This window comes from Budorcas taxicolor, chromosome 1 (genome assembly GCF_023091745.1).
Source record: "Budorcas taxicolor isolate Tak-1 chromosome 1, Takin1.1, whole genome shotgun sequence".
Taxonomy (NCBI): Eukaryota; Metazoa; Chordata; class Mammalia; order Artiodactyla; family Bovidae; genus Budorcas; species Budorcas taxicolor.
Window position 1 is genome coordinate 148,432,966 of NC_068910.1, and position 24,580 is coordinate 148,457,545.

Sequence of the window (24,580 nt, forward strand, 5' to 3'; positions counted from 1 at the left end):
ATCACAGAGGTTACTTCTGGTCTGCTTCAAGAGATGCTATGATTATGTGACAGTTTTAAGGGACAGTATAAAATAGTTCACAAATGTATAGAAGGAGTATTATCATACTGTAATAATTATAAAACTTCAGGAAACTTTGTAATTTTATTTCTTGCTGTATTACATCTGTGGTATATTTTGTCTGTTTTCAAACTACGTTTTCGGCATTAACTACATTTAAGGTTACTCTTGTTGCTAATAATAATGCTGTGACTAACGCCTCTTCCTTCCTAACCCAGGGCACTTTAATTTCACTCTGTGTGTTTTATTCATAAAAAGTCAAGTTTTGGTATCTCATGTAAAATATTCCAAGCTGCCTAATTTTTGTAACATAGACATGAGCTGCTGCTTCTTTCTCAGTTCTTGCATTGTTCTTAGGCAGCCAGCAGTTCTGTACAGTGTACTCATGTGTCCTAGCTGTGTGGTCTGTTAAGCCTGTAATATTCCTTCCACAGGCAGATGAAGCCTACCTTATCGGCCCCGCTCCCTCTCAGCAGAGCTACCTTTCTATGGAAAAAATCATTCAAGTGGCCAAGATCTCCGCCGCACAGGTAATAGATTCATGAAGAAATCTGCATTGCAAGAGGAATAAGTTTTGTAGTTTACACAAAGTTACTTATTATTTATAGAACTTGTTCTCTCTTTTTAACTATTCCTAAGGTTTTTACATTTGATTATGGGGTTGTTTACTTCATGGGAAATAGATGGGGAAACAGTGGAAACAGTGTCAGACTCTTATTTTTTGGGGCTCCAAAATCACTGCAGATGGTGATTGCAGCCATGAAATTAAAAGACGCTTACTCCTTGGAAGGAAAGTTATGACCAACCTAGATAGCATATTCAAAAGCAGAGACATTACTTTGCCAACAAAGGTCCATCTAGTCAAGGCTATGGTTTTTCCAGTAGTCATGTATAGATGTGAGCGTTGGACTGTGAAGAAAGCTGAGCGCTGAAGAATTGATGCTTTTGGACTGTGGTGTTGGAGAAGACTCTTGAGAGTCCCTTGGACTGCAAGGAGATCCAGCCATCCTAAAGGAGATCAGTCCTGGGTGTTCATTGGAAGGATGATGTTGAAGCTGAAACTCCAATACTTTGGCCACATGATGTGAAGAGCTGACTCATTTGAAGAAACCCTGATGCTGGGAAAGATTGAGGGAGGGAGGAGAAGCGGATGACAGAGGATGAGATGGCTGGATGGCATCACCGTCTCAATGGACATGAGTTTGGGTAAACTCCGGGAGTTGGTGATGGACAGGGAGGCCTGGCGTGCTGCGATTCATGGGGTCGCAAAGAGTCAGACACGACTGAGCGACTGAACTGAACTGAACTGAATGGGGTTGTTATTGTAAACAAGATGTGTCCCTTCTCACTCGTCAGCCACTTTACCTTCTTACTGAATCCTGTGCTTTAGATCTTTGGGGAAACAGGTAGAGGGAGGTTTTAATTACATATTTAAGAGGGAGATCCTCTGTCTTCCAGGAAATCCTCTATCTTCTAAGACAGGTCCTAGGAACATCAGATTCTTTAGCAGAAATAGATGGTGGTCTAAATTATAAGGAAAAGTAGAATCAAAAAAGGAGTCTTTTTCCCTCTTGACTTCCCAGTCTCATTCCAGGGCCCTGCTCCCTGCTTTTTCAATATCTCAGGCTCAAAACTTTACTGTTATTACGTCTCTCATCCTTCAAAATAAAACAGGAGCCAACTTGTATTGAATCTTTCTTTGAATTGTCTCCAGAAGTTGTTCTTTTTAACCACACAGCCAGTCCTTACAATCTCCTATCTGGATTTTCTGATTCTCATCTGATTTCCCTGCTTCTAAATCCCCTGCCCATCCAATGAGTTGTGCTAGGCAGATTACTGCTAGCAGTTGCTTTTACTATAAGACAGATGTTTCTTAAACACTTGTTTCCTCAATACCGCCTACTCTTTATTTTTTTCTCAATAACTTACCCCCTGTCTCATCCTGTTCCCCAGTGAGTAAATCCCCAGTGGTTACAAGATAAAGTTCAAACTCTTCAGCCTAGCATTTGAGTGTTTCCAGTATTTATCAAAACTTACCTCTCATCACCAGTTCTTTATAATGGCTACAGTGAACTTTTCTCCATCTTTACACATTATGCTTCTTTCTCCGAGCATTTGCTTATATTGTTCTATGTGCCTAAAGTACTGTTTCCCCCTTGACATCTCATTCATGCCTTTATTCGCTCAGCAGGCATTATTTGGTCTTCTGCTTTGTGCCAGCTTCTAAGTATGAATGCAGCAATGACTAATAAGAGTTTATACCCTGTGTCTAAAGCTACACTCTGGTAGTTGAGGCAGAAAAGAAGTTCAGTTCAGTTCAGCCTTTCAGTCATGTCTGACTCTTTGCGACCCCGTGGACTGCAAAACGCCATGCCTCCCTGTCCATGACCAACTCCCAGAGTTTACTCAAGCTCATGACCATCAAGTCGTGATGCCATCCAGTCATCTCATCCTCTGTCATCCCCTTCTCCCACCTTCAATCTTTCCCAGCATTAGGGTCTTTTCCAATGAGTCAGTTCTTCACATCATGTGGCCAAAGTATTGGAGTTTCAGTTTCACCATCAGTCATTTCAATGAATATTCAGGACTGATTTCCTTTAGGATGGACTGGTTGGATCTCACTGCAGTCTAAGGGACTCTCTAGAGTCTTCTCCAACATCACAGCTCAAAGCATCAATTCTTCGGCACTCAGCTTTCTTTATAGTCCAGCTCTCACATCCATATATGACTACTGGCAAAACTATAGCTTTGACTAGATGGACCTTTGGTGGCAATGTAATGTCTCTGCTTTTTAATATGCCGTCTAAGTTGATCATAACTTTTCTTCTAATAAGCAGGCGTCTTTTAATTTCATGGCTGCAGTCACCATCTGCAGTAATTTTGGAGCCCACGAAAATAAAATCTATCACTGTTTCCATTGTTTCCCCATCTATTTGCCATGAAGTGATGGGACCAGATGCCATGATCTTCGTTTTCTGAATGTTGAACTTTAAGCCAACTTTTTCACTCTCTTCTTTCATTTTCATCAAGAGGCTCTTTAGTTCTTTTTTGTTTTCTGACATAAGGGTGGTGTCATCTGCATATCTGAGGTTATTGAATTTCTCCCAGCAATCTTGATTCCAGCTTGTGCTTCCTCCAGCCCAGCATTTCTCATGATGTACTCTGCATAGCAGTTAAATAAGCAGGGTGACAATATACAGCCTTGACGTACTCCTTTCCCTATTTGGAACCAGTCTGTTGTTCCATGTCCAGTTCTAACTGTTACTTCCTGACCTGCATACAGATTTCTCAATAGGCAGGTCAGGTGGTCTGGTATTCCCATCTCTTTCAGAATTTTCCACAGTTTATTGTGATCCACACAGTCAGAGGCTTTGGCATAGTTAATAAAGCAGAACTAGATGTTTTTCTGGAACTCTCTTGCTTTTTTGATAATCCAGCAGATGTTCGCAATTTGATCTCTGGTTTCTCTGCCATTTCTAAATCCAGCTTGAACATCTGGAGGTTCACAGTTCACATACTGTTGAAGCCTGGCTTGGAGAATTTTGAGCATTACTTTACTAGTGTGTTTAATAGACCTTGTCTGGCATTTTGGGAAAGAGGAAGGTTTAATCAGAAATTTCAAAAATAACTTCTTGTAAGCTTCCTTATTTTATCTTTGCTTTCTAATCAAAGAGGTGAAAATCCTTTTCCTTCTTAATGGCAGTTCACTGAGACCATTTTTCAGTGTAAGTAATGACTCTGTAGCAAATGTGTCATATGTTAATTCTGGGAGTTTGTCAACGCCATGTCTATCTGGATTAGTATTACATTAGATGCTGTAAGAACACAAATAGTGTTATAGTAACACAAATAATCTTCACACATTTTGCCCGGATATTTAAGATTTGAGGTGAATTGCAAGTATTACAGATAGTGGTTAAGAGTAAAAGCAAGAAATAAGTAATATGGGACTATTATTGGGGCATAGTGATTGGAATTAAGTCAGAAAACTTAGGCCAGAGAAAGCTGCCTGATCAAAAAGGAAGTTTCAGTTCAGTTCAGTCATTCAGTCATGTCTGACTCTTTGCAACCCCATGAATTGCAGCACGCCTGGCCTCCCTGTCCATCACCAACTCCCGGAGTTTACTCAAACTCACGTCCATCGAGTTGGTGGTGCTATCCAGGCATCTCATCCTCTGTCGTCCCCTTCTCCTCCTGCCCCCAATCCCTCCCAGCATCAGAGTCTTTTCCAGTGAGTCAACTCTTCGCATGAGGTGGCCAAAGTATTGATGTTTCAGCTTTAGCATCATTCCTTCCAAAGAACACCCAGGACTGATCTCCTTCAGGATGGACTGGTTGGATCTCCTTGCAGTCCAAGGGACTCTCTCAAGAGTCTTCTCCAACACCACAGTTCAAAAGCATCAGTTCTTCAGCGCTCAGCTTTCTTTGGTAGGTTACAATTTACAGGGCTCTTTGCTTGCTCGCGTGCATGCGAAGTCACGTCTAACTCTTTGTAACCCTATGGACTGTAGCTTGCCAGGCTTCTCTGTCCATGGGTTTCCCCACGCAAGAATACTGGAGTGGGTTTCCATGTCCTCCTCCAGGGGATGTTCCCAACCCAGGGATCAAACCCGTGTCTCTTACATCTCCTGCCTTGGCAGGCAGGGACTTTACCCCTAGGGCCACCTGGGAAGCCCACAGCGTTCTTCACTAAAAGGCTATTTGCCAATTAGGGAAGCAAACCTTGCCCTCACTTTGACAAGAATCGTATTGATTGTTTTAATAAAGGACATTGATTAATGACTTAGCAGCAGCAGCAGCAGTGATATTGAAAGAAGTTTGCAAAAGATGTAGAATGCTTTTTTTAAATTTTTATACAATTTTTAAAGGATACATTTCACTTGCAGTTATTACAAAATATTGGCTATGTTCCCCATGTTGTAGAATGTATTCTTGCAGCTTATTCTATACAAAATGGTTTATACTGCTTAGTCTCCTACCCCTGTTTTGCCCCTCCCTTTTTCCCTCTCCGCACTGGTAGTTCGATGTATCTGTGAGTCTGCTTTTTTTTTCTGGTCATGCAGCGTAGCTTGCAGCGTCTTAATTTCCTGGCCAGAGATTGAACCTGCGACCCTGGCTGTGAGAGTACTGAGTCCTAACCACTGGACTGCCAGGGAACTCCCTGTTTCCTTTTTGTTGTACTCACTAACTTGTTGTACTTTTTAGGTTCCTCATATAAGTGACTCCATATTTGTCTTTCTCTGTCTGATTTATTTTACTTAACATAATGCCTTCTAAGTCCATTCATGTTGCTGCAAATGGCAAAATTCCATTCTTTTTTATGGCTGAGTAGTATTCCATTGTGTACATATATCAGATCTTCTTTGTCCATTCATCTATTGATGGGCATTTAGGTTGTTTGCAGATCCTAGCAATTGTAAATAATGCTTCTGTGAACATTGGGGTGCATGTATCTTTTTGAATTAGTGTTTTCATTTTTTCCCCCAGATATATACCTGGGAGTAGAATTGCTGGGTTATATGGTAGTTCTCTTCAGATTTTTGAGAAGCCTCCATAGTGGCTGCACCAATTTACATTCCCACCAACAGTGCAGAAGTATCCCCTTTTGTCCATATCCCTACCAGCATTTATTATTTCTGTTCTTTTTGATGGTAGCCCTACTTACAGTTGTGAGGTGATATCTCATTGTAGTTTTGATTTGTATTTCCCTGTTAATTAGTGATGTTGAGCATCTTTTCATGTGCCTGTTGGCCATCTGCATTTCCTTTTTGGAAAAATGTCCATTGGGTTCTTCTGCCCATTTTTTAGTCAGGTTGTTTGTTTTTTTGATGTTGAATTGTATGAGTTGTTTATATGTTGCATATTAATCCCGTATCAGTCATATCATTTGCTAATCCCGTATCAGTCATATCATTTGCAAACATTTTCTCCCACTCAGTAGATTGTGTTTTAGTTTTGGCAGTGGTTTCCTTTGCTGACCAAAAGCTTTTAATTTTAATGTGGTTCCTTTTGTTTATTTTTGCTTTTATTTCCTTTTCTTTAGGAGACTGATCAAAAAAATATATATTGCTGCAATTTATGTCAAAGTGTGTTCTGCCTGTGTTTTCCTCTAGGAGTTTTATAGTATCTGGTCTTACATTTAGGTCTTTAATCCATTTTGAGTTTATCTTTGTATATGATGTTAGAGAATGTTCTAATTTTATTCCTTTACATGTGGCTATATATGTACCAGACTGTCTTTTCTCCATTGTATATTTTTGCCTCCTTTGTTGTAGATTGAACATAAATATATGGATTTTTTTTTCTGGGCTCTATCCTGTTCCATTGATGTATGTCTGTTTTTATACCAGTACCATACTGCTTTGACTACTGTAGCTTTGTAGTATGGTCTGAAGTCAGAGAGTGTGGTTCCTCCGGCTCTGTTCTTTCTTAAAATTGTTTTGGCTATTTGAAGTCTTTTGTGTTTCCATGTAGAATTCTAAATGTGGCCATTTTGACATAGGCATTTTTATAGACACTAGAGTAAAATTTACTCAGGAGCTAAATTTCTGGTAGTTTGTTCCGTGATATGGCTGTATTGAGAGACTCTGGAAGATAGAATGGTAAGCATGCTCATTGGACTGGTCCTCTTGATTGTCAGTTGTCTCGGGTCTTCTGTGGCTGGGAAAGAGGTAGCAGTAGTAAGCTCTGGCTAAAGATTAGAATCACTGAGGAGCCTTTTAAAGAAAATGTTGATGTAGTACCTTGGGCGGGACCTAAAATTACCTGGAAGAGAGCTTTCTGCTCTCTGATGGAATGTTGATGATTATTTGTTTCTTGAACTGAGTATTTATGAAAACTATGTTTAAAAAAGCTGTATACTTACAATGTACATTTTTTTGTAAAGGGGCTTCCCTTGTGGCTCAGCTGGTAAAGAATCGCCTGCAATGTAGGAGACCTAGGTTTGATCCCTGGGTTGGGAAGATCCCCTGGAGAAGGGACCAGCTACCCACTCTAGTATTCTGGCCTGGAGAATTCCATGGACTGTATAGTCCATGGGGTTGCAAAGAGTCAGACACGACTGAGTGACTTCCTTACCTTTTTTGTAAGTATATTATTATTTAGTGGAAAGCTGGTTACCTGGATTAGCTCCTAAACACGAATGTTTTGTGAAAGTGCTCCAGTTTCTTTTAATGTGCCACCAGGAATAAATAACTTTATTAGAGACATTTCAAAATCATACACACACAAAACAAGGATTTGAGGAGTATCAATTGTCTGCTCCACCGTGGAAAGCAGACACATCTCAGTTTTGCTGAAGACAGAGCCAATAGTAACAGCAACAACTTTGTGTCTATGCATATGCTTGATCAAGCGCAGAGCAGAAGAGACACAAACTGTAAACATGGAAGGAATTATTTTGGCAGAGATTTAAGGGTAGGAGATGATACCAGTTTTCTGTCTTTCATGTTAAAGGTGTCTTACTACCAAAGGATGAACAGTCTAAAAAGGCTTGCAATCCTGTGTCGCACCAGGGTGAATCGGCAGTTAAACACATGGCTGATGGCTAGGAAATTAGCCCACTGGCGGTAGTAGCATTGTTAGATTTCCTTTTTAATCCACTCAAATGCTTGAGGATACTGTGGTTTGTATATATCAGTGTTCACCCTAAAAGAAATTAGTTAAATTCCTTGAGGCCATTCCCATAAGTGTTTGAACATTGTTGTTTACAAAGAGACAGCTGCTTTTCTTCTTAGTTTCAAAAAGAGAGTATTTATCTAGTTAATCAGGGTTCTGTTGAATTAAGTGTCTGTTCCAAAAGAAGGGAGGCTAGCAACAAACACTTTGAAAATGAAATTAAGGAAGCAGTTGTATTTGCAATAACATCAATGAAAATCAGACACTTAGTAAAAAAGTTAGTTCAAGACCTATCTACTGAAAACTATGAAACATTTCTGAGAAAAATTGAAGACCTACACATGCATGTTTATAATAGCATTAATCATAATAGCCAAAAACTGAGAAAAATCCAAATTAGTAAAAAACAAAATGTGTGGGCTTCCCTGGTAGCTCAGTGGTAGAGAATCTACCTGCCAATGTAGGAGACACAGGTTCAATCCCTGGTCAAGAAGATCCCACATGCGGGAAGCAGCTACACCCGTGTTCAGAGCTTGGCAGCCGAAACTGCTGAGCACGTGGCCACGACTGCTGAAGCCCTTGTGCCTGGGGCCTGTGCTCCACAAGGGAAGCCACCACTGAGGAGCCTGTGCACCACCAGAGTAGCCCCTGCTCCCCTCAACGAGACAAGCCCCGGCAGCAGCAAAGACTCAGCACAGCAAAAATTCAATGACTAAAAATAAATAAAATTATTTTTTTTAAATGTGATATAGCCATATAGTCTGTAAACAAAAGTGGTATATATATCCTTGTTGTGGCATGCATCAGTACTCTTTCTTTTTCTTTTTGCTGGTGAACCACAGAAAATTATGGTAAGTTTAAGCCAGACATATAAAATTGTGGACTATATGGTTCCATTATATGAGTCTTCTAAAAGAGGTAAAATTATATAGAAAGAAAGCAAGTCAGTAGTTGCTTGGTTCTGTGAGCAAGGATTCATCATTTATGCATACGGGCATATAGGAATTCTGGCAGAAGTGTCATAAAGCTGGGGTATAGTCACAGTCCAGTTACAGCACAGTTATCTAAATGTGCTTGATTCATCAGACTGTAAATGGGTGAATGTTTCATATTGGAAATCCTACCTTTAAAAAAGCTGTTAAAAAATCAGATAGGACTGGCATGTAGACCTGTTTTACTTTGCCTTACATAAATAATATTTAACATTTCATATAAAATGACTAAAATCGAACTTTGGTTTAAAAGGAACAAAACTCTGAGCTGACCTCAAAATGTGATTATTTGTATTCAGTATCTAGCATATTGCTATGTACTGTTCCTAAGATGTGGGTTTTTCTAGTCACAGGAGTTTCCCAGATGTCTAAAGCTTACCCCTTTTATTTTGAAAGGTTCTTTGGACATAACGGTTTTGAAATAGGGTTGGATAAGCTTTTTCCTTTTCACATTCTCTTGATTATAATTATACATACTTAATTATTATTTTAAAAGGACAGAAATGCCCTCAGGACTATTGAAGTTGAAGTTGCCTTACTCCTTGCTAAACCACATAAGCCTGTTCCGCTTTTTACTCTCCTGTCTTTTGTCCCTTTTCACTGTCAGGATGTTTCTCTTAGAAATCTTGCAGTCATTCAGTTACTGATTTTCCTCTTCTGTGGGATAAGACAGCCAAGTAAATTTCTTAAAACTCTGAGTAAGTTGCAAGTGATTAGGTTAAAATCTAAGAGGGTCCTTTTTCACTGAAGTGTATACAGACTTTACTACTGTTTGACTATATGACTCTTGTTTGATTCTTAGCTTTTTTTCTGGAAAGGCAGCATCAGCAGATAGTGACCTGAAGCTAAATGAGTTAGTATTGTGTAAGGGTGCTCTTTGCAACTTTTGGGCACACGGTTTCAGTTCTAGGCCAGCTTTGTAGAGACAGCAAACCGCCACCTACCTGCTTTGCCACCCTGAAGTTCTTTACTCCTAACTGCAAATATTCCTTGACATTTCATATATACCTGAAAGAATTTAAAGCAGGATACTTATATACTAATGTTCATAGCAGCATTACTCACAGTAACCAAAGCAGTCTGCATGTCTATCAGATAGACACGGATGAACAAAATGTAGACTATAACTGCAGTGGACCATTAGGCAGCCGTGAAAAGGAATGATATTCTAATACTTGAAAAGAGCATGCTAAATAAAATAAGCCAGAGACAAACAGGCAAATATTGTTTGATTCCCTTTTATCAGGTACAGAAAAGATGGAAAATAAAATAGAGGTTATCAGGGAATGGGAAATTATTATTTAATAGGTATAGAATTTGGGGGTTGATGGATGGTGATGGTTGCACAACATTGTGAGCATACTTAACGCCACTGAACTATACACTGAAAGTGGTTAAAATGGTAAATTTGATATGATATTACCACCATAAAAAGAAATATTGGTTTTTCTGTTTCAGGTAAGGCTTCAGAACTTTAGTATGAAAATTCAGTTGTAAATCAAATATGCTTCAACTAAAAATATATTAGAAAAGTAAAGTTCGGACGTCTCTTTGGAAACATGTTCTGATAGAGACCATGTGTACCTGTTAGCATAGGGAGGGGCCTCCCCAGAGGGAGATGCCATCACCTGTGCCGCAGTCTGCCAGTGGGGCACCAGAAAGCTTATCTGTTCATTTCTCCCTTCTAGGCTATTCATCCAGGATATGGCTTTCTCTCAGAAAACATGGAATTTGCTGAACTGTGTAAGCAAGAAGGAATCATTTTTGTAGGTCCTCCTTCATCAGCAATTAGAGACATGGGTATAAAGAGGTATGAGCGTATATCTTTTAAATACGGCCATCAGAAGATTAATTGAAATGGTTTATTTTACCTACAATAGACCTAGGTAATAGGTTAATATATCTTTATGTCACCATAGGCATAACTTATGTATATGCCACTACAATGCATTACGGAAAATATCAAGCATAATAATTGTGTTGGTAATCAATATGTTGATCAGTTTTTTGGGATTAAAAAACAGGATGGAATGAACTACCATATGAAAACTGGGTTGAGAAAACTAGTAGATATTTTAACAATTGTATTAATATTAGTTGTCTCAGACTATAGTCCTTTCTTTCCTATGGAGTGTTTTCTTTTTAAAGTTCCATTGTATTTTATAGACTTGGCAGTATTTGTGTTTTTCTTCTATGAAATAATTCATAGCTTTGGGGCATATCAATTTTTTTATTCTAAAGCACATCTAAATCCATCATGGCTGCTGCTGGAGTGCCTGTTGTGGAGGGTTATCACGGGGAGGACCAGTCAGACCAATGCCTGAAAGAGCATGCTAGGACAATTGGTTACCCCGTCATGATTAAAGCCGTCCGTGGTGGAGGAGGAAAAGTAAGGTTGTGCGTGCTTGTATTTTCTGTTTTGGACTAGTCTAAGTTGTTTTACTTATACTGTAGACATCACTATCTTTCCATCTTAGGGTATGAGGATCGTTAGATCTGAAAAAGAATTTCAAGAGCAGTTAGAATCAGCACGGAGAGAAGCTAAGAAGTCTTTCAATGATGATGCCATGCTGATTGAGAAGTTTGTGGACACACCAAGGTAGGTTCAGCTCTTTTTTTCTGGCTCAGATTTTAAAATTGAGTTAGAAATGCAAGCACATTATGTAAAATATAAAGTTCTAAGAGTACATGAGTACATTAAGTTCCTCAGTCCCACTCCACCTATATTAAGGTATGTATTCCTCCAGGCATTTTCTACATGAATAGAAACATTTATGCATAGACACACACAATACAAGATACATACAGAAGAACAGTAAATAGAACCTTAATAGTATATGCTAGTATTATATGGTAGACATCTTTCTCTGGCAGTAAATACAGATATACCTCATTCTTTTTATTGGGTGTTTATTGGTTCCATGATAAAGATGTATCATTAATTCATTCATTGCATTTCTTGTTGATGGCATTTAGTCTTTTCAAAGTAAAATTCTTGTAAGAAATTAAGCTTTATATCACAGAACTCTGTAAGCATCATCTGAGATGTTCAGAAAATGGAAATAGTTACCCAACTTGAATTGTAATTATAAGTGATATGTTAACAAATAATACTAATAACTCACCCTTATTTTGCACTTAACCATGGCCAGGGTTTAAGTATTTCACATGTACTAAGTAGTAATCTTAGTATATTTCTAAGATTCTTTGCAACCCCGTGGACTGTAGCCTGCCAGGCTCCTCTGTCCATGGGGATTCTCCAGGCAAGAATACTGGAGTGGGTTGCCATTCCCTTCTCCAGAGGATCTTCCCAACCCAGGATTCGAACCCAGGTCTCCTGCATTGCAGGTGGATCCTTTACCACTGAGCCACCAGGGAAGCAAGTAGTAATCTTGCTGTCCTTCCATTTCTAATCTAATTCCTGCAACGGTCCCATTAGGTACGCCCTGTTCTCTTTTTTTCAGGTGAATATACTGAGCAGCGGAGTGGTCATCTGAATTGCCTGAGGTCTCCAAATTAGGAATTGGTGAAGCTGAGATTTGAACCCAGGCAATTTGACTCTGGAATTCACACTCCCAGTGACCACACTAAACTGCTTCTCTGGGTGCCACTATAGCAAATACCCTGTGCATTTCTAATTTATTTTATTAGAAATTTTATTTTCACGTGTATTGCTTAAAGTAAGATACTGATTATAAAAGCTTCTTGTTTCATAGATTTTGTGTTAAATATACAGACACACACATATATAAACCTGTAAGTCAAAAGTGACTTTTATCAAGAATAATTCATTTTGTAACAATAACCAGAGAGAGATTTACCTTGAAGATGATGAGCTAAAGCTTCAGTCCCTTCTCTTCTATGGGCACCTTTGAAGATTCTATACCTATTTTTTGTACTTTTCTTCAAGTGGGCTCCCAAATTGTTTTTGTTTCAAGCCTTACAAAATTTAGAATTGTCCCTGAGCATGGCACAGTAAATTAAATTCATTTAGAATGTGACAGTTTAAAAAAAGTCAGTCTCAAAATATTTTCTTCATGATAGGCATCAGGAAAAGTAATATAAATACATTACAAACTTGAAAAATACAAGATATGGAAAACAAAATCATTATAAGTATTAGCATTTCTACATATTTGTCTTCTGTATTTTCTAGTAATAACATTTCAATATCATGATAATCACACTATTTTATATTCTGCTAAATAATTACTTGTTGAATTAATGGAGGGCCAGAAGAATGTGGTGCCAATAACTGAGAAAAGTAGAAATCAAAATGTATTATATATCTGATTAGAACTATTGAGCTTATTTGAAAGGTTGGGATAGGTAACAGTCTTCAAAGTGTACTATTTTAATCTAAAAAAAAAATCAGACTCCTTCCTCACTTTATATTCAGTATACATTCTAGATGGATTAAAAGTGTAAATAGGAAAATAAAAACTTTAGAGCTCTTAGGAAATATCAAGGCATTCCTACCAGAAACCAGCTGCATCTGTGTATCTAGCCAGACCCCAGCAATGACTGAATTGCAGTGACTGGGATTTGATGCACTTCCTGGTTCTCAGACACTGTGCTCCAGAATCTCTATGTTAGATAAAACAACACAGAAAAGGATCATCAGAAAAAGGGAAATAACAAGAGTGATTTGACAACTGTAGGAATCCTAACAGAACACAGATCGTCAGAGGGCGTCCTTTGTAAAGAGCCAAGGGAAAATGTTTCCAGTTTCTGAGACGTCAGAAAAGAGCTGTCCTGTGCTCTTGGTGTGGCCTCCAGTGCTCCTTTCAGAACTTGGAGTTCCTGCTCCAGTGTCTCCTTTCCTGGGACAGCTAAAGGATAAGGGGGAGTCAGTGGGTGTGGTAAAGTCAGGAACTTGGATCTCTATAATGAAAGGAAGAATACTGGGGGGGACATAGAATCTCTTGGGCTTTTGATTCTTAATTGATCTCACAGATAAGTTTATTCAAAATAATGATAGCAAGAATGAGTTTGGTGTTGGTAGCTTACGAGTAAATAAAAACAGAAAAGATCAAGGAGGCAAATCCCAAAGGAAGAAATCAGCTCCAATTATTTTGTCAAGAGAATATGTTGGACAAATTGGGACATTTTTAAATAGAACATTCAGTAGAAGTGATACGTGAAGGAAAAACATATCTTCCAAGGGGTTTAATGAAGAAGTGTTTCATGAGGTGAACAAAAAGGAACAGAAATTAGCCATTGTGCTGAAATAGGACATCAGAAGACTTCCTGGATTTTTTAAAAATTTCTTGTATGTTTGATACTTTTTACTCTAAAAACTCAACCGAGGGCTTCCCTGGTGGCTCAGTGGTAAAGAATTGTATTGCCAGTACAGGAGACGCAGGTTTGATCCTTGAATCAGGAAGATCCCCTGGAGTAGGAAATGCCTACCCACTCCAGTATTCTTGCCTGGGAAATCTCATGGACAGAAGAGCCTGGCAGGCTGGCAGAGAGTGAGACACAATTTAGCAACTAAATAACCAAAATTCAACTGCAAAAAAATTTCTGTATTATAGTGGTGAATGTGTGAAATGAACTACAGTGTGAACATGTCAAAATGAATCTCCTGGGAAGAATGCTTTCATGGTCACCAAATGGTCTGGGTTACCCTTCCTTTTTTAAATGTTAGGTACATTTATTCTTAATATGATTTCTGATAATTATACTTGTTACACTCAACATTAAAGTGACTTTTTTTGGTTTTTGATTTAATATTAATATGTTCTAAAAAACTAATGACCCATGTAAATTTATTCCTTAACCTTTCTATGGATAAGCCCTTGTAATTTTCAGTCTGCCTTAGTTTAAAATCTGACTATAAGAGTTGCTTTTTTAAATCCTCCAATCATTAAAAAAAAATGTTGTCACTGACTTTTTGAGGATACATGACATGCAGCTATAATTTGTAATTTTGATATAGTCAGATTTATCAGTCTTTCCCTTGTCGGCTTGTATTTGCTACTTGCTCCTACTGTGAGGTCATCGATACGGTCTCCAGTGTTTTCTCAGTTTTCTTATTTCTCACTCATTCCATGTATATAATTTTTTTTCTTGAATGTTCAACCTACAAATGGAGACTTTTCGTTGGGTTTTTAAATAGGCATGTAGAAGTGCAGGTGTTTGGTGACCACCATGGCAATGTCGTGTACTTGTTTGAAAGAGACTGTAGTGTACAGAGGAGACATCAGAAGATCATTGAAGAGGCCCCAGGGGTAAGGATCTTGTAAAGAAATTTGTCAGCTTTTCTATATTGTAAACCCCAGACTTTCATGTCAGAAATCTGTGAAGCTAGTGTCTCCCTCAAAGTGCTGCTGAACAGCTACTCTCCAGTAGTAGTAATCCAATTTCACTGTGGTTTTAGGGATGAGGAGCAGGTTGGTGTTCAGAGGGCACACTAGGGCTTGGATCCTTCTGGATAGTGTCTAGAAAAAGCTGCTCTGACCCACTTTGGACCTGACTTACAGTGAACAGCTACTGTTTCCATGCAGATTTTAAATTGTAATTACCTAGCATGTTTGAGGAATGTTAATTGAATGTATTCTTTCTGAAGAAGACTCCCTAACTGCTACTTCAGATGTTCCTAAAATACACTAATGGTATTCCCAACTTAAAGGTTTTATTGTATAGGAGAGCTATTTGCTCTTATTTGGCAACTTTGTCCCCTTAGAATTGTGTACATCTCTTTGAGACTACCTCTTGATTGGCACAGCTTGTTTTCTGGGTCATGGCCTACTCCTGCTGCTGCTGCTGCTGCTGCTGCTGCTAAGTTGCTTCAGTCGTGTCCGACCCTGTGCGACCCCATAGACGGCAGCCCACCAGGCTCCCCCGTCCCTGGGATTCTCCAGGCAAGAACTACTCCTAGAATTACCTATTTTGGGATTTACATTTCTTTGCAACCTGCAACTGCTATAGGCCTCTTTTGTGTCCAAAGTTATATATGAGTTTTTTAAAATATGTATTTCTAAAAGATCATGGATCTAAAGTTTCTGGTTAATCAGTTTGTTATTCTCATACTATATTCAGACTTTAATTTCTGTTGCAGAATATATTGTACTGTTTCAAGTTGTTGTTCAGTCACTAAGTCATGTCTGACTCTTTGAGACCCTATGAACTGCTCCACACCAGGCTTCCCTGTCCTTTACTGTCTTCCAGAGTTTGCTCAAACTCATGTCCTTTTGAGTTGGTGATACCATCCAACCACCTCATCCTCTGTCATCTCCTTCTCCTCTGGCATTCAGTCTTTCCCATCATCGGGGTCTTTTCCAGTGAGTCCACTCTTTGTATCAGGTGGCTGAAGTATTGGAGCTTCAGCTTTAGCATCAGTCCTTCCAGTGAACATTCAGGGTTGGTTTCCTTTAGGATTGACTGGTTTGATCTTCTTGCAGTCCAAGGGACTCTCGAGTCTTCTCCAGCATCACAATTTGAAAGCATCAATTCTTTGGCATTTAGCCTTCTTTATGGTCCAAATTTCACATCCTTACATGACTACTAGAAAAACCATAGTTTTGGCTATATGGACCTTTGTCAGCAAAGTAACATCTCTGCTTTTTAATATGCTAAGTTTGTTCTTTCCTTCCAAGGAGCAAGCATCTTTTAATTTCATGGCTGCAGTCACCATCTGCAGTGATTTTAGAGCCCCCCCAAATAAGATCTGTCACGGCTTCCACTTTTTCCCTTTTACTTGCCATGGAGTGATGGAACTTGATGCCATGATCTTAGTTTTCTGAATGTCGAGTTTTAAGTCAGCTTTTTCACTCTCCTCTTTCACCCTCATCAAAAGGCTCTTTAGTTCCTCTTCATTTTCTGCTGTTAGAGTGGTATCATCTGCAAATCTGAGGTTGTTAATATTTCTCCTGGTAATCTTGATTCCAGCTTGTGATTCATCCAGCCTGGCATTTCACATGATGTAGTCTGCATATAAATTAAGTAAGCAGGGTGACAATATACAGCCTTGACGTACTCCTGTTCCTATTTGGAACCAGTCTGTTGTTCCATGTCTGGTTCTAACTGTTGCTTCTTGACCTTCATACAGGAGGCAGGTAAGGTGGTCTGGTATTCCCATCTGTTGAAGAATTTTCCACAGTTTGTTGTGATCCATACAGTCAAAGGCTTTAGAGTAATCAATGAAGCAGAAGTAGATGTTTTTCTGGAATTCTCTTGCTTTTTCTATGACCCAGTGAATGTTGGCAAATTTGATCTCTGGTTCCTCTACCTTTTCTAAATCCAACTTGTACATCTGGAAGTTCTCAGTTCACGTACTGCTGAAGCCTAGCTGAAGAATTTTGAGCATAACCTTATTAGCATGTGAAATGAGCACAACTGTCTGAAGTAAATGTCAACAATTTCAATAAATCCTTATTTTCAAGCAGTGATTGCATAAATAAAAATCTGTTGAGCACCACTGAACAATGTTAAAAAGTTTTGCCTACTTTTGATATACATTTCTCTTTATGAACACTTTTTTATTTTTGGCTGTGCCATGCAGGATCTCAATTCCCCAACCAGGGATTGAACCCATACCTCCTGAAGTGGAAGTTCAGAGTCTTAACCACTGACTACCAAGGAAGTCCTTGAACATTTATTAACTTGCAATCTCAAGGTTTACCTTTATTCCAAAGTAATTTGGGGGCATATGACCCATATTCCTTTATTCATTTTGAGACAAAAAGAGATTGTTCAAAGTTTTAGTACTGATACAAGTAATTTTAACTGCACACATGGCCGTGAAGGTTATTTTGGTGAATCCCCTGGTGGTCTAGTAGTTAGAACTTTGCACTTTCAATTCCATGGGCCCAGGTTCTATCTCTGGTCAGAGAGCTAAGATTGCACAAGCCGAAAAGCGCAGCCAAAAAGAAAGAAAAGATGGTTATTTTGTAGGTGCTAAGTAATATCTGCAATTCATAGAAATTACTAACAGAATCATTATACTTTGTTATACAGACAGTTGAACTGTGGTGTAAGACAGAATTTCATGATGAAATAGATATTTATCCTTATTATCTCTTTCATGTAGTATTTGTGACATAGAAATGTAACATTGAATCTTAATGGAAACCTCTTGTAGAACAAAGTACTAATGGAAATTTATTTCAAATATTTGTTTATAGCCTGGTATTAAACCTGAAGAAAGAAAAAAGCTCGGAGAAGCTGCAGTCAGAGCTGCTAAAGCTGTAAATTATGTTGGTGCAGGTATTTTAAGATTTGCTTCTAACAGAAGGGGAGGAAAAATTATTTGTGTTTTGAAAGGCAAATGAAATATATAGTTTTTAAATCATTGACTTTCAAACTTTTGACTAGATCCACATTAAGAAATACATTTTACATTTGGATCCAGTATGTGAACATAAATGTTGGTTTATATACATGTATATTTGGGGGAAAAATCATTTAAACAGTACTTAGCCTAATTATATGTAATGCTATTTGATGTTTTCTACCCTATTTTAAAATAAAATCATTAAAATGAAATTTTTGCATTTTTTAAAATTAGTAAACTTTAGCTTTTTAGAGCAGTTTTAGGTTCAGAGGAAAATTGAGCAGCAAGTTCAGAGAGTTCCCATGCCCCCAGTGCCCCTACACACACAGCCTCCTCCTCTAGCAATATCCTGTACCAAAACAGTACTTTTGTTACAACTGATGAACCTGCATATACACATCTTTATCACCCAGGGCCCATAGTTTACAGTTTGGGTTCACCCTGGATGTACATTGTGTGAGTTTGGAGAAGTAGATAATGACATGCAGCCCACATTTATCCACCATTGTAGCATCTTACAGAATAGTTTCAGTGCCCTAAAGATACTCTTAGTCTTCCCTGTCTCCAGTTCCTGACAATCACTGACTGTTTTATTGCCTCCATAGTTTGTCTTTTCCAGAATGAATCATACAGTACATAGCCTTTTCACATTGTTCAGATTGGCTTCTTGCACTTAGTAATATGTATTTAAGTTTCCTCCATATGTTTCCATGGCTTGATAGCTCATTTCTGAATTATAAATAAAGCTACTATAAACAGCTGTGTACAGGGTTTTGTGTGGACATAGTTTCAGTTCTTCTGGGCAAATACCAGGCAGTATGATTGCTAGATCACAGGGTAAGAGTATGTTTGATTTTGTAAGAAACTACCAAACTGTTCAAAAGTGGCTGTGCCATGTTGCATTTACACCAGCTTGTGGGAGAGTTTCTGCTGCTCTTCATCCTTACCAGCATTGGTGTTGTCAGTGTTCCAGGTTATGGCCATTCTAATAGGTGTGTATCTCAGTGTTTTAATTTGCATTTCCCTGATAACGTCTGTGACAAGTTGGGAAGAACTGACATTTTGATAATGTTGAGTCTTCCTACCCATGAACATTTCTCCATTTATTTAGTTCTTCTCAATAAATGTTTTAAATGTTTAAAATAATAAAACAAAGGAAAATTTCTATTTAAAAAAAAGAAGACATTAATATAATGTTTAGTTACTGAGTAATCTCCCAGTGGGTCACTAGAAGAAAGACTTTTTTAAAGACACTTCCAAAGCGCACAATCAAGAGAAAAAAATGTTGTGTTTTTCTCCACGAAGTTAGAGTGAGATGGGATGTCAGAGTGTGAGGTTTCTAGGGACTTGGTGCACAGGAGCAGTAACACATGGTCCAGTCATGTTCTCACTGGTCTGACAGTTGACTCATTCATAACTTGGGCTTGCCATTTGCTCAAAACCCCAAACGTACTTTTCTATTGTTAAATTTCATGTGGCTCCCTAGTTTTGAGAATCATTTGCTGCTGCAAAATTTGAGATGTTTTATTCATGAAAGGCAAACTGTTTACCGTTCAATGAAGGTGGCCATAAAACTTGATATGATCTTTTGTGAAAGATTTTGATTCCTATTGACTAAATGCTGTTGAAATGTGACCACTGTATTTTATATTCTAGGAACCGTGGAGTTTATCATGGACTCAAAGCACAATTTCTACTTTATGGAGATGAATACAAGGCTGCAAGTGGAACATCCTGTCACCGAGATGATCACAGGAACTGACTTGGTGGAATGGCAACTTAGGGTGGGAGTATTTTTTCTGTTAAAGATCAGTGTTGAGAATATGTTCCCTTCTGGCCTCTTAAAAGAAGGTGTCACTTTGGATAAGGGTTCAGTTCTTCGTGGTTTTCATAAGTATAGGAAAATGGGAGGTTAATGGTGACGTTACATTTGGTGCACTTTATGGACTCATTTCTAATCTGTCACTTAGCATCTTTCCCCGTTAGACCTGGGGCAGCCAACAGGCGAGCTGCTGTCAGTGAGGCTTGCTTGTGACCACATTGTCTCAACGCAAAGCCTTGTCTTCTACCTGAGGCCACATCATTCAGGACCAGGCCATCATTAGATTTTAGAGGCAGGATAGATGCTTGCCAAGGTGAAATAAGCTAAGAAGAGTTGAGAATGAAGAGCTAAAGGAACAGTTCAGATTTACAGAGTGGTCTCTGTGCAAGTTCTGACACACTATTGATGGCCCATAAAGGGATGAGTGTGGCCATTTAGAATAAATGTCTAAAAAATGTTCAGAGCACTTTGACATTGCTATGACACAGTATTCTACTGAACTAGTACGTCTACAGCGTCTCCTCACAGCCTAAATCAGAGTTTTACAAAGCTTATTGCTTCAAATATTAATGATAATAACTTTGACTGTTTTGTTCTCTTTATTAAAAACAGTAGATTTTTACAGTCTATTTTTTAACATCATAATGTTTTTAAGTAGTATGAATGTTCTTAATCTCTGTAGGGTTCTTTGTTCTCTATATATCTGAATCTAGATTATTTTTTCAGTGTTGTGATGCTAAAGTCTTGATTATTTTGATAATTTTATCTTTGCAAAATTTCTGTGGACAATAATATAACATTCCTTTTGCTGGTTCCTTGGGGATGATTGGTGGTTTTAACTGAGCCATAAGATTCTTCTGGCCTCTGTAGCCTTAGGAGCTACACATCAGGCTAGTAAGTGTTAGTGTGTGTCAGGAAAACTGTATTGGGTTTAGAAACTTTTGAAAAGAGTGCTTATGTTTCCAGAATTCAAGGAAAATAATTTTTCTTGAGTAGTAACCAGAAGAGTTCAGGATTTTTAAATCATGAAGGAGTAAGTGTTTCTAAGAATGAAGGAAAAGAAAGCTTTTGGATATGAAGGGGAACCAGTAGGCATTTATGTCTGCAAGTCGAGAAACTATAAGAGCTTTAGAAAGAGAAATAGGCTATTATTATCTGAGGAAGGTTTCTAGAGCTTAGGGATGCCACTGGACCTTATTTATGCTGTTCAAGACACTTTGGAATCTGGCTTCCAAGCAGAGGTAAAACAATGGGTCTCACCATGTGGTGAATCAAGAGTTCAAGCTCCAGGGCCTATCTCTCGAGTCTCTAGCTTCCTGGAGTGAGTATGCAGTGATGTGAGCCCCTGGCTGCAGGCTCAGATGGTTAGCAGTGTTAGGATAGGCTGGTGAAATGTCCAAGGTCCAAGGGGTTCCAAAGAGTTAGTGTCTAAGCCCGAGTGAACTCAGATGGTATAGATTTCCAAGAACTCAGAAACATGGTTGGGCCAGTCTCTTCTGGGTCCAGATAGAAGCCAACTTCAGAGGGGAACAGATAAAGATAAGTCAGGTTGAAATTGAACTATATAGTCAGAAATAAAATCACATCTTAGAATATGAACATATAGTCATTCTTTTCCTTTTTTATACTAAAACAAATGGAATTCCTTACCAAAACATTACAGAGGATTTTATTATAAAGGATAGGAATGAAAAAATAAAAGCTAACACTTACTGAGTATTTACTGTATGCCAGGCATTTTTCTCTGAAGCATTAAGAGGTTACAGAAACTTACCCAGAATTGAGTATGCCTAAAACAGAAAAAGTATAGAGACAGAATTTGAACCCAGGCAGTAGGGCTGCAAAGTCTCTGATTCCAAACACTGTGCCATAAAGGCATGCAGTTTAGTCCATTTTCCTTTCATTTTCACTGTTGTAGTTCCTGATTTTTCGTATTTACAGATTTTACGAGATGAAAGCTTCGCTTGTTTTATGCTTACCTATCTAGTGCAGTGTGCTGCTGAGTTACTAGTTTTTCCCTATATCTTTCGCCATTTCAGTTTGTCATTTTCTCATCTTGGAGGAAAACTCAAGGGTAGAGTAAAGAGTGACAGTGTGCCCTCCAATAGCCTTTTCTAAATTATTCTAGTTGAAGAGAGAGATTTGTTGTATTGGTATATAAGAGCCAAAATAACAATAATTAGAGTAATGATTAACAATGCTGATTATCCTGTTTATAATCTGGTGTCCTGCAATATATATGAAATAAAATTTAAAAACACTGTGTTCCCCTGCCTGTTTTGCGTGATCACTTGGTGGTGAAGATAACAAAGATGGCGAATGCCGTATGCTTTAGCCATAGCTGTGACTAGAGTCCTAAACACCGACTAACACTTTCCTATAAGACAAGATTGACATGGCAACTGAGCGCTAATATTTTAAGTGAAAACTGAGACTATCTTGCCAATAAGAAATTTTAGTTTCCATTATATTGATAAAGCACTGATACTGACATTTATAACTTAGTGATCAGTTTGCCTGTTTTCTCTATTTTAAAATTGTAGAGACCTATTGTAATTAATGCAATATTTCCAGGCTGCATCTGTTTTTTAATCTATTTTTGCTTTTGCCTAATACCCAAGTGGGTGGACAAAATAAGAGTTTTTAATTGGCTTCATTATAAAGTCCAAATGTACATTTTATGTAGAAAAAGGCAAGACCATTTATGCAGTCTCATAGCTGCTATCAGATGGATTTTCGTAATAAGCACATACTCTTCTTTTACCAGATTGCAGCAGGAGAGAAGATTCCTTTGAGCCAGGAAGAAATCACTCTGCGGGGCCATGCCTTTGAAGCTAGAATATATGCAGAAGATCCTAACAATAACTTCATGCCAGGGGCCGGACCACTAGTGCATCTCTCCACCCCTCGAGCAGACCTTACCACTAGGATTGAAACTGGAGTACGGCAAGGTAAAGTGAAATTAAAGGACAAAGTCTCAGTGGTTAAAATTTTTTGGTGCATTATTGGTTTTGGATAGGGTCTTTTCCTGTGTCTTGTGGATGTATCTAGTATGTTTTCAAAATAAAGGATTTCTTTGACTTCTCAGTAATCTTTTCCTTTTGGAATAGTCACTTTTAAAGAATAACTAGTATTGGGGCTTCCCTGGTGGTCCAGTGGCTAAGACTTTAAGCTCCCAATGCTGGGGGCTGGGGTTCGATGCCTGGTTGGGGAACTAGATCCTGCATACTGCAACTAAGACCTGTTGCAGCTGATTATGAAGAATAAAATAAAAAAATAAAAACAGATGGCTAAACTTTTTTTTTTTTTAAAGAAGAGCTAGTATTTTTAAGCAGTACTGCAGTCTTTTGAAATGCAGCAACACTTAAACCTCAGCAACAAATATTTTCTGGTATTGTTTTATATTTTTATTTTGCCTAGTTCCAAATATAATTTAAGGTGACTGATATCTGCTATGCCCAAGACACTCTGCCTTCAAGTTACTAAAAGTCAAACTGAAAAATTAATAAACTTAGTGCAAGCTAAACAGTGATTTTAAAAAGTTAAAAAGTAACAATGCAAGAGCGAGTACAGTTCACATATGATTAATAACCATGGTCATCACAGTTATTTAGCGCTTACTATGTACAGGTACTGTTCTAGGTGTTTTTTCTACATGGGCTCCTTTCCTACCCTATGATCACCTCCATTTTCCAGATGGGGAAACCAGGGCACAGAGAAGTGCCTTCTCCAGGGTCACCATTGGAGCCCAGACGTAGACTCGGGCATTCTGGCTCCAGGTCTGTGAGCTGAGCCACCACCATCTATTGCCACCTTAACTTTAGTTGCCAGAGAAGTTATACAGATGGTGAGTGATAAAATATAGAAATCCTCAGGAATAGCAGGTTATGTTAGGCTGGTGTAATCGGGACACGTTTCTAAGAGGAAGTCTGGAGTGAATTTGAATAGCCAGATTTAAAAGCATACAGAAAAGTGAAGAAAAGAGGATTTAACAAAAGGTGTGTTTGAAGAACTGAGAGAATATGTGTCTGGAGAAAAGGATTCAGGGTGGTGAGTAATTGGAGATGTGGCTGGAGGTATAGAATAAGAGCAAATCATATAGGGTCTAGAAAGCCAGAACGAGGAATTAGGACTTCTTAACAATAAATTGCAGGTGATACCACTCTAATGGCAGAAAGTGGAGAGGAACTAAAGAGCCTTTTGATGAGGGTGAAAGAGAATGAAAAAAATGGCTTAAAACTCAACATTCAAAAAACAAAGATCATGGCATCTGGTCCCATCACTTTATGGCAAACAGATGGGGGATAAAATGGAAACAGTGGCAGATTTTGTTTTGGGGGGCTCCAAAATCACTGCAGATGGTGACTGTAGCCATGAAATTAAAAGACACTTCCTCTTTGGAAGAAAAGCTATGACAAATCTAGACAGCATATTAAAAAGCAGAGAGATCACTTTTCTGACGAAAGTCCGTATTAGTCAAAGCTGTGGTTTTTCCAGTATTCATGTATGGATGTCAGAGTTGGACCGTAAAGAAAGCTGAGTGCCAAAGAATTGATGCTTTCAAATTGTGGTGGAGAAGACCCTTGAGAGTCCTTTGGACTGCAAGGAGATCAAACCAATCAATTCTAAAGGAAACCAACCCTTAATATTCATTAGAAGGACTGATGCTGAAGCTGCAATACTTTGGGTACCTAATGTGAGGAGCCAGCTTATTGGAAAAGACCGTGATACTGGGAAAGATTGAGGGCAGGAGGAGAAAGAGGTGTCAGAGGACGAGATTGTTGGATGGCATCACCAACTCAATGGACATGA

General features: G+C 38.5%; 1 protein-coding gene across 3 annotated transcripts in view; it reads left to right on the forward strand.

Annotated features, from left to right (window-relative positions):
• Positions 1-24,580, forward strand: part of MCCC1 (methylcrotonyl-CoA carboxylase subunit 1) — a 53,019-nt gene that overhangs the window by 9,679 nt on the left and 18,760 nt on the right. For 2 of the 3 annotated variants that reach the window (XM_052638329.1, XM_052638332.1), the window contains 8 exons: positions 495-590; positions 10,358-10,479; positions 10,911-11,058; positions 11,147-11,268; positions 14,791-14,902; positions 17,798-17,879; positions 19,603-19,730; positions 22,536-22,719. In XM_052638329.1, the coding sequence (XP_052494289.1) occupies positions 495-590; positions 10,358-10,479; positions 10,911-11,058; positions 11,147-11,268; positions 14,791-14,902; positions 17,798-17,879; positions 19,603-19,730; positions 22,536-22,719 (994 nt within the window). The remainder of the gene's footprint in view (positions 1-494; positions 591-10,357; positions 10,480-10,910; positions 11,059-11,146; positions 11,269-14,790; positions 14,903-17,797; positions 17,880-19,602; positions 19,731-22,535; positions 22,720-24,580) is intronic. The other variant, XM_052638330.1, reaches the window with a different exon arrangement.